Genomic DNA, 11236 nt, shown 5'->3' on the forward strand with positions numbered 1-11236 from the left:
AAGATATTTTATTTGTTTTTCCTTTCATAATTTACATTTATATAAAGAATATAATCAAAATTAGAAACTTTCTATGTAATGGTTTTGTCAGTTAATGAATCTTTTTTTTCAGACAAACAAGTCCTCAATGCTCTCAAGTGGTCGGAACATTTGGATCCTGTTTTTGTAAATAACTACGAAGTAGACCCAACCCTTTCATGGCAATATTTTGGAAGTGCTACAGGTTTCCTGAGGAGATTTCCAGGTAAGAACGATATATTTTTTGTAAATCGCTTTTCGAAACAATTTATTTATTTATTATAGGAAAGTATTTTATTTGTTTTAATCTAATGATTTAATTATTCTAATTGAATCACAAGACCGATTATTGATGTGAATGTAGCGATCAAGCCCGGGACGAACTGTTTCAGAGTAATGTCCGCTTTGAGCGCATCTGATCTGATCTTAACTAGAGGAGATAGCTGACGTAGTGTTGCTGTGACTGTGATAAATCGATCTAATGTTTGACTACTCTATTAGCGACTGGCTAATGAAACAGAATAATTAATCGTTATTAATAATTAAGTTATTAATTTTATTTCTTCACAAATTAAATATAACAGGAATCACTTCCCCTTCGTCACAGTATGTGTATAACTATTCTTCAAGTAACCTGTTTCAAAATTTTATAAAAAATAATGTCCTAATTTATATTTGAGTGTAATGAAAGATAGGTTCTTAGTCCCGATTTTGTTTGAAACGGATAATTTAGACATTTATTTTTATTGGGAAAATGTTTGAGGGATTTCAAAAGTCTCCTATTTTTAAGAAATATGAAATTCCGTTTATTTTCAATAATATTTACACAATTTTAAAGGTAAAAAAATAATATGCCCATGTCTAAACAGTTCCCCACCACGTCCTTGAGAAAGCGTTAAACCTAATTTTTCACATCCCACTAAGCGTCGAATCCGAGCTATAGAGAGTGTGTGAGGAATGTCTTAAGTCAGCGAAGGTTTAAGCAGCCTACCAGTAAAGTCAATTTCGTTGTGTTTTGGGAACGAAGTGAGCTTTTAGTTGGTTGACACTGCTGGGATCCAAATAAATGTGGAACATAATCGCACACCCCGATGAGAATTTTTGGCTGACAGGCGATTCAGCTCCAATGAGAAGGTAAAACATTGTGTTCAGCGCAAGGTACTGCTTTGACGTTGGCATACAAAAGCTGTCACCATACCTTCTAAATTATTTAATATTATGAGAATTAAATATATTTTCTTTATTTATAAAAGAAAGGAGATTTACTTTTGGGATTATCATATATAAATATAATTCCATAGATTTTTTATAAGACAGTTACTACTGATAACAACAACCAAAAATTCATTTACCTCGTTAGTGCTGTAGCCTAGTGAAGTACATTTTTAAAATTGACTGGTTTATTAAGAATAAGCAAATACAATATTGTCGCCCTAAGAACTCGCTATGACCGAGAAGTAGTGTTGCACCAATTTTCCGTGAGTATCCTTCAAACGAAATAAAAACTAACTTACAGAATAAGGATACCGCCAAGGGTACTCCGCGGTACATACTTTGCATGTTATTCACCATATTGTTGGAAAATTTAACGAGTTCTAAATAGCGAAATCGTCGGTAAAAATGTTTGGTTTTTAACCTAAAAGAAATAAAAGTTATATACTTATTACTTGTTTATATCTATGTATTACTGTTTTTATCAATTATTTTCATCTATTTCTCTCTCCTGAAAATTTGGGTTTGACGTTTTTCGGTATAAGTATTCGTAAAGAATCGCACCTTCTATTCTTTTATCTATTATCATATTATAGATACCGTGTTTTAGGTTTTAAGGGGCATATTCCGAATTAGCCAAGTATCAAACATATCAGACAAAAGGCATACGCCTTTTGAATTAGTACACCATTCAAGGTTTATTTCGTATAAGGTTCGTTATTTAGGTTTTCTACGACGCTTAAACGAATGTATTTTTATATCTTTGTTTTTTCACGGCCATATTAAATTATTAATAAATCATTTCTATACCGAAGAAACCTTAAACATCATTACTAATTGAATTCTTCCATGTGCAATTGATAATCCGATAGTAAAATCAGAAATGACAATAAAAAAGTTAATGAATAATCCTTCTACCGGAGAAACCTCGAACAGAAATAACTATTCAATACGCTAATGCAAAATCAAAATTACAAAGAGAAATTCAGAAAAAGCGTCTTTAAAAACCTCATAGAATTCCTTTGTATCGAATAAAACTGAACATGATAGCAATTCAAGAGGAGCACGCACAATAGAAAATAATGTTGCAAATTTGGAATTAGTGTACATCAATATCTACTAAACGGTTGCTATATCGGAGAAAACTTCTAAAATTAACGTAAATTCAAAAACACCCTCGCAATCTAAAAAGATTTGAATTGACTTGGAAATTCTGAATGCAATTAGTGGTTGTACTGAAAATACTTGGGCAACTGCTTTCCAGCAGTTGATTCTGTCTATCCATCGGGTTTTGTGCCTTCCACGTGGAGTTTTGCCAACTTTACTGGCATTCATTGTAGTGTAGAGACGTCCTGACGGATTGCTTCGAGCCACATGTCCTCACCCATCTTAACCTCCTTGCCTTCATATTTTGAGATATTGACTGACCAGTCTCTGCAAGCAGTTCAGTTTTTTATATTCCTTTCAGTGGCAAATCCATTGGAAATCTCACCAAATGTGTGGTTTTCGTTAAACTGTTTAGTGTTCTCTGTTTTTGAATTGTTGTTTTATTTATCACGACCTTTTTTGATATTTTGATGGTCTTACGATTCAGAAATAAAGAAATATTAGGAAGGCTGCTGGTTTTCTTAACCATTTCAACTTTCAATCACCAAACTTTCTTAAAATCTTTAAGAAGCGAGAAGGGTTAAAATTTTCCCTTAAAATAATACAATTGTATATAGCATTGTAACCTTTAAAAATGATTAATATAAATTCAATTTTTGAATGTATAGAAAATATTTTTCCATTCAGGAATCCTTTTTTTCCTCAAATGCCACATACCATTCCATGTCTTCAATTACTTTGTAGCGAGACCAGCAAGAAATTCGATTACAATCCACCAGAGCGCAGCACCTCGAGCCTTGCCGAAGCTCTCAAATTTATTTATTTTATAAAAACATATTATTATTTGTACATATTATTAATTTATATACATACTATTGAGCAATGTCGATAAAATGATAAATAAACGATGCCATAATAACGCACGAAACTACCTCAAGCAGATAAGATAAGACCGTTTCTCGGTCACAGCCGTATGCACTAGGCCTATAAATAAGGGTCTTAAAGAACATCTAATTTAACACTGAAGAACACAGAACACAGATCCACAGCCTCTACTCGAGATAGTTTTGGTTTATAGCCAAACCTGATTTCTAAATGGTTGTTATTTTTTTGTTCACCTTTGATATGATTTCTCTTCCCTACCTGTTATCCCTTCGTAAGCTCCGGCTACAAGCTACCCTCCGGGCTTACATACTTCCTTCGCCGCTATCGGAATAGTACCCGGCAGGATGAGAGCACCTTCCTGCATGACTGGCGGCTAGCTACCCTCCAGGTCTGCATACCTCCCTCGTGTTTAGCGGAATAATACCCAGTAGGACGAGGATACCATTCTCTGAAATATAGTGGTTATTGCACGTTAGTCTCATCCTATCTACTCATCTTCCTTGTCAACTACCTTATCTTTATTAACTGAACACGCATTGTCGAGGCCTCCTGGACAAGCAGATTCGGATAGAAACTAACCCACCTCGACAACTTCATAAGTGAGACCTCATATTTTCAGTTATTGATATAATTATTAATTTATTAAATACCTCAACTAGTGACAAGTGTTAATGGAAAACTTACAATAAATTATCGATATGCTAAATGAGCAATAGTCACAAGAATCAATAAATGTACGTAGCCTAACCTAAATAACTTATTTAAGATGTTCAAAAATAAAACATAGAGATCCTGGTAGCTGACGGGTTGGGGCTTGGGTTCTAGAGCGCTTGGTTCAGAAGGTTATAGGTTCAATTCCCACCTGGGTCAGTCAATATTTATTTCGCGGTGGACTTGAGATAGGATTCATGACATCCCCACTCTGTAACTATATAGGTCCCCAATGGAAGACTTGAGGCAAAAAAAACACTTATATTGCACTCTTGTAACTTTGTTACAATATATTTTCCAAGTGTCTCCTTACTTTAGGTAAACAAAGAAACGTGAACATGTTGTTAAAGGAAAAGAGTTACAGAGAGTAGGAGGGGAATTTATTTACTTTGCGCAGTAGTAGTTGGTTGCGGACGTTTTGAACTTCACTGTTTTTGGATCGTCTGAGCTTTGCTGCCCATAGAAAAGTGCCGCTCGGTGCGGGCCCACCTCTTAATCTCTCTCAATAAGCTACAGGCGTGACTACTCTCTTTCAACGAAGAGGTGCGCATAACGTTAATAGTCTCAGTTTCAAATTTTTATTTTGTAATATAAAGATAAATAAATTAATAAATATAAAGATAAAAACATTTATATTTTAATTTATTTTTCAGCTATGCAATGGCCTCCAGAGGAATCGAACAACCCTCAGGAATTGCATGATTTCCGAACATCTAATTGGTACGTTGGAGCTTCAACAAGTCCTAAAGACTTGGCCATAATGCTTGATATATCAAGTTCTATGACCAGTGATGCCCTTCATCTTGCGAAATTGACTGTCGCCACAATCATCAATACGTTAGGCGATGATGACTTCTTTAATGTCTTCACATTCGCAGATACTACTCAGGAGTTGGTACCCTGCTTCAAGAATATGCTAGTTCAGGTAATATGGTCTTTTTTTTTTCAAAAATTATATAAACCAAAATTAAAATATTTAAAGATATTTAATTGACAAGACAAAGTTGCAAAGCCATGTATTTTTATTTTTTTTTACTTATTTACTCAATTCCTTATTCTTAATACAGTATTCTCTGATCTTACCTTTCTAATTATTTTATTTTTGAATTGTAGAAAGTATCTAAAAAAAAAAAGTAAATAACTGCTGAAACAGTTTATGTTAATTTGTTATTTCTTCATTTAGAGCACAGAAGTGAACAAAAGGGAAATCATTGTTGCTTTAGACGGACTTCAGTTGGAAAGTGGGGCAAACTTTTCTGCTGCTCTGGTGACTGGTTTTGACATTCTTCAAAGGGTAATTTTTCCATAACAACTTCAAGAAAAAATATTTTTAATATTTAATATGATTATTACTCAATTAGAAAAATTAAGTTTACTATATATGATAAATATATAATAAATTACTTAATGTTATTACATTAAAATATTGAATAGATTCACATCCATAATAACCAGTAACTACAATTTAAAGCAATCTAGTAATCTACCCTAGCCCCCATAATATTACAAAGGTTCAAATCTTGTTTATTCTCCAATGTGCAGTCAATTGACTGGCTTAATGTGGGACTGAAATTGAATAGTTATTAATTGAAAATGGAGAAAAATATCACTCATTAGTGAAACAGCTTAGGCCATGATCAAAAATTTATATTCCAGATCGCACCCCAAAAATGCAACATTGAAACCATTGATAAATTCATTAAAACACTGCCCCATACACTTACTTATCACATTATTCATACAGTCCACAGGCATCACACCATAAATAAACTAACTACTACCACATTTGCAGCATTAAATGTAAAACCCCGGACTTAATTAACATTAACAAAAACAAAGACAAAGACTTTGAATATTAGCTTTGATCCATTGGATCACCACGGTTGGTCATCATGGTCAGTATGAAGATCCTCTTATGGAATGAAAATGACTTTGGCTCATAGAAGATTTGATGAAGGTGTGACACAAATACAACTTACTTCAATACCAATCTCTCAGCCCCTGTTTCCCTGTCAAAACTTGATAAGATGCAGTAAGGTCAGGGTCAGCAACCAGCCAAAGAATAATATAATAAACAAATATAAGCCAATGAGCAAGTTATCTCTGGTATATCAGAGCCAAAGGGAAGAACTTTTAGATATTAAGACTGACAACCATCTGGTAAGCACACATTTTGTTAACTAAATAATGAAATGAAACAATATACTGGTCAATTGGAAAAGCTATCAGATTTATACTCAGAGCCCCTCAACAGCCGATGGAAATCTGTGAAAGCATACCAGAAACACCAGTGACACTTAGACTCAGCTAGAGGTATCAATAGGAACATACATTTACAGCACTCTATCTGTTATTTATTTTTCTTCTATAGTACTGAAACACTTTCTTATAAACATTACATAAAACACTTATGAGGATAACACTGAAATCAAATTCATCTAACTTTCAAACTATAGAATTTGTAATTTTTTGCACTCAAAAGTTATTCCCTTTTAATATAATACCATTATATTTCTATAGTAACATGAGACAATTTTAATGAAATCAATTAAAATGAACAAGTAGCTTACAGTTTTTATATATTTGTTACAGTATAATAGATCAGGTAAAGGCTGTCAATGTAATCAAGCTCTCATGTTTGTCACAACTGGCCACAAAGGAGATTTTAAACATATATTCAAAGAATACAACTGGCCTCATATGCCTGTGAGGGTGTTTACCTACTTAGTTGGCAAGGACACTTCTAATGCACAAGAACTATTTGAAATGGCTTGCGATAATAAGGGTATGATCAATTTTGTTTATTTCTAAAAACTATTTCATTAAAAATTAGATTCAATACACTATTATTTTTTTTATTTATTTACAAGTATTACAGTCTGACATGTTAAAAAAAAATAGGTAAAATTGATAAATATGCATTTTAATTCCTCATTTAAAAGAAAAAAATCCATACACTATTCAAGTTTTCTTGAGATAGCTTTTCTGAAATATTTAAAAGAAATTATTATATATTTTTTAATTATTAAAGCTGAGGAGAAATCACATGACGTTGTAATTGTCAATCAGAACGCTATTCACACAAAAAGGGACAACAAATGTTAAAATCATATATCCCATATAATAGTTTAAACATGAAAAAATATTATTCAGTTATGATAATATTTGGATGAATATCCCAGATACTCGTTTCAAAGTGGTGTAGCTTTAATTCCTATACAGGTCAGTAAACATATATTCCATACCAGTCCCAAGAAATAAATCCTGACACTACCACTCGGGTTACTTTAGATCGAAAATCTACATAGCTATTAGGTATTAGAAAAAAGTATTAAAAGGCCCACTTATGAGGCTAGTTCCTAAACCAATACCAGTAGCAGTACCCTGTCATTACCATAATTTGTATCCTTCTCTGGTGGAAACATTTCTCGGATTAACTGATTAACCTCAGTTAAAATATTATTGGAAGGTTCCAAAAACAAATCCTTAAATCTCTTAAAAAACCAATAAATAAATAACTTGTCAACTTTTGGCAAATTGGCGAACTTATCCAAAATCTCTTAGTATTCTTACTCCTACTAGTAACAACTAACTACCTCCTATCTTTCTTAAGATTTGGTGCACGCCAAGTTATTGGTCACTAATGAGTTAAAGTTAAAAGGAGATAGCCTTGTTGATATGGAAATTTAAAAGGATTCCATTTTTAAGAAGGAAGAAAATAAAAGCTCCTCCAGTCACCAAAATATCTTTCTTCTGTAGTGTCTTTTGTAAAATTAATTCAATAATAATGGGAAATATACAGTAGAAAAGTTGAGTGTATGCTAAAGGGAGACTGATAGAAATACTTAGGGCCTATAGAAGTTCCTCAGATCTGATTTTCATCCTTAGACAAATATCTAAAAAAACATGTAGAAATTCAAAGACATTTGATGGAGCCAAGGAACAAGTACAAAAGGGGTTCCTGAACTGAAACATGATTTTTATTTTATTTCTACAAATTTTACGATTTTATTCTATTATTATTGAATATTTTATTTGTAGTTTGATCTATAAACCATTGTATCTAAATATAAAGAAATATCTTTTTCAGGTTATTATGAACATGTTGAAAAACCTGATAATGTAAGAGAGAAAGTTTTAAACTACTTAAGAGTCATGGCACGACCCATGGTTATGTACCAAAATGATCACCCCATTCATTGGACTCCTGTGTATGCTGGGGGCCAGGTATGGATTCATATTTATAATAATATCTGAATAATACATATAGTATTTAAATTATATAATTTAGATTTGTTTAATTTTTTTCAGAGTAACACTCTTGTTTCTGACAGTAATCCTGATGCCCAACTAATGACCACTGTTTCAACTCCAATTTTCGACAGAAGGAACTTAACGGTAATTTTTAATTATTTTATGAGTATTATTTCTAAGAAATTAAAGTTTAAAAAAATTATCTGTAAATTAATATTTTTTTCATAAATAGGTAAGAACAGCAAACCTGTTGGGTGTTGTTGGGAATGACATCCCTATTCAGCAGATTAAAAAATTAGTGCCTCCATATAAGGTAATAAACTATCTTTGTAGTGCAGTGTATAACAAATCAATTATACAAATCAATAAAAATAATAAGGCTTTTTTACTTATACTCATGCACAACAGAAACCATCGTAGAATCACGCAGTTTAATCAATCTTACGAAATATCTATCTCTCCTGCATGGAAATGTGAAAAAGATCTCATCTTTCAAATGAGATTATTAACAGAAAAAAATAAATAGGATTTGATAAACTGATCGAATTAGTTTCTGAGCTCCACTTCATTAACTAAACTCTAGTAATATAAATTTTCTAAATGTTTCATGCTAAAATAAAATTAATAAGTTGAGGTTGACATATTCAAGATAATGTATATTTTTTCTTTGGTGCATATCAATTTTTTTCGGACAAAAAAAGAAATAAGAGCCCTGAATATAATTTGTTCACTCATGATTTTCTTTTATTATCAAAACATTTAATGCAGGTTTTTATTCATATCCTAAATTAGAACATATCTTTAGATATTATTGGCTATTAATAATTAATTGAAATTTATTGGTAAACATATATAATAACATATATTTATATAAACTTAGTATAATATCGGTTATTATTTTATATATAATAAATTTTATAAAAAAATTAAAATCTAACCGTTAAAACCCATAAAGGGCCACATTTCAGTACTTTGCAAGAAAGTACTGTTTCTTGAAAAGGGGTTTTACAAGGAGGTGATCTGCTTATGATCCCGCTCAACCACCAATATTTTTGTTCCTCATTAAGAATACCCACTTTATGAGGCTGGGTAAATCCTAGAGAGCTCTCAGAACCTACAGGGTTGACTCACAGCTATGGTGACAGAATAAATAATTATCACATCATGCCAAAGCTAGATTTGAACCCGGGTTCAACTCCTGGAGTTAGTAGCACAGTGCCTTACTCACTGAGCCACTCCACTCCTGATTAATATAAATATAGTTTGTATTAATTACTCTAGTTCATTAAAGTTTTAGATACTTTTTTTTAATTGGTGCTGACATCAGCTTTAACTTCTAATATTGAGGTAATTGTATATAATAGATCACTGTACCATCGAAATTCTATTAAGGATATAATAATTACTTTATTTTCTTATTGAAGTTAAAGGTATTAATTAGTACATCAAACTCAGTTTGATGAAAACAAAGAATTCTACCTTGACTTACCTTTTTTAAAATACTCAGTTATAATTTGCATTGATATAAATTTTTAAGAAATGTTAGCGTTTTAATATATAGAATTTACCTAATAATGAAAATCTTTATTTAATTACATTTTGATCATCAAAAATAAGTTGCCTAATAAAATTAATATATTGTTTTGTTTTTAGATTGGTGTCAATGGTTATTCATTCATTGTTAACAACAATGGGCACGTACTTTATCATCCTGATCTGAGGCCACTAGTGAGTATTAGATCTATTGAATATATTAATATTTTCTATTTTACTTTTCTTAGGTTAATTTTTTTAAGAAGAATAAATATGAAAAGAAATAATACATCCAATATATGGACTATGAAGTAACTGTCATCAATTCTTAAACAGCATCTTACAAAATATAAAAATTTAATAGATACCTGTAAGTTTATTATAATGATTTTGAAAAACTGACCATGCAAAAGTTTTCAGATAATAATTAATATCTGAAAATACTTCCATTTTAAAGTTGATTAAGAATATCAATAAAAACTGGTTATTAATTACAGTAAACCAGAAAATATTTCAACAACCTAGTATGGGTCATCATAGCTCCTTAAATAATATGCATCTATTTTGCATGGAAAATCATCATCAGAACACAATTAATGATCTCTAATATATTCATGTCTTCACCAACACTAAGAATTTCAATTTATTACCCAATTATTATCAAAAATTTTAATTTAAAATTCAACTCTTGGGTATAAATTCCATTAGTTAATATTATATTATAAATATAAATATATATATATATAGTTTGAATTATTTAAATTTATGTCTAATATTTTATTTTATTTTATTTTTAGCTGGACAAAAATTTGGTAAATTATTTTCCATATTTATTATGCATATTTAATGTTATTTAGTTTATTTATTGCCATAAAATTCAATGATTTCACCATAAAGATAATATATTATGTACTTTTACAGTTTGTTGAAACGCTTAAGCCAAATTATAATAGTGTTGACTTAACAAGCGTAGAACTTCTGGACTCAGATTCAAACCGTCGTGATAATAACAGCCTTCTAAATGATGTAAGAATTACTTTACTTGTTATATATGATTAAATAATTCACACTCATATAGTAATAGGGATAATAATATCAGCATTTTTATGTCTGAAATCTAAACATTTCTACTATTCAAATTTTGTACCTATAACAGGTACAAAATCTATGTACTCTCTATCCATATATCTATGAATCTCCAGTAAAATTTCAATTAATCCTATGACTATCTTATTTTAATTTGTAATATTCAAATAAACTCATACATTTTTCGAGTTATTGCATATTTTCCGTATATATTTTAAATATGGCATACTAAGATGTTTAGTTTCTAGTTTTATCATTTATGATTAATATAACATTTCTCAGGTCAATCTTATTATTATTATGATTTTTAACAAGGTAATACAATTTCAATAGTGAATATTAGTTAAACTTCAAATAAAATTATTATTTATTTATCTATGCTGCCTAAATACATCAGGTTGCTATCTTACAGAGCATACTTATCAATATA

The 11236-nt window shown here is 30.7% G+C and overlaps 1 protein-coding gene across 2 annotated transcripts in view; it reads left to right on the forward strand.

The window, feature by feature from the left end:
* The window catches only part of stol (stolid), a 203736-nt gene that overhangs the window by 145599 nt on the left and 46901 nt on the right, over nt 1-11236 (forward strand). For both annotated transcript variants that reach the window (XM_067047704.1, XM_067047705.1), the window contains exons 5-13: nt 113-244; nt 4587-4858; nt 5117-5227; nt 6526-6718; nt 8024-8160; nt 8245-8331; nt 8420-8500; nt 9841-9915; nt 10642-10746. In XM_067047704.1, coding sequence (XP_066903805.1) covers nt 113-244; nt 4587-4858; nt 5117-5227; nt 6526-6718; nt 8024-8160; nt 8245-8331; nt 8420-8500; nt 9841-9915; nt 10642-10746 — 1193 coding nt within the window. The remainder of the gene's footprint in view (nt 1-112; nt 245-4586; nt 4859-5116; nt 5228-6525; nt 6719-8023; nt 8161-8244; nt 8332-8419; nt 8501-9840; nt 9916-10641; nt 10747-11236) is intronic.

Source organism: Halyomorpha halys, unplaced genomic scaffold, assembly GCF_000696795.3.
Source record: "Halyomorpha halys isolate HHAL.00 unplaced genomic scaffold, Hhal_1.1 Scaffold389.1, whole genome shotgun sequence".
Taxonomy (NCBI): Eukaryota; Metazoa; Arthropoda; class Insecta; order Hemiptera; family Pentatomidae; genus Halyomorpha; species Halyomorpha halys.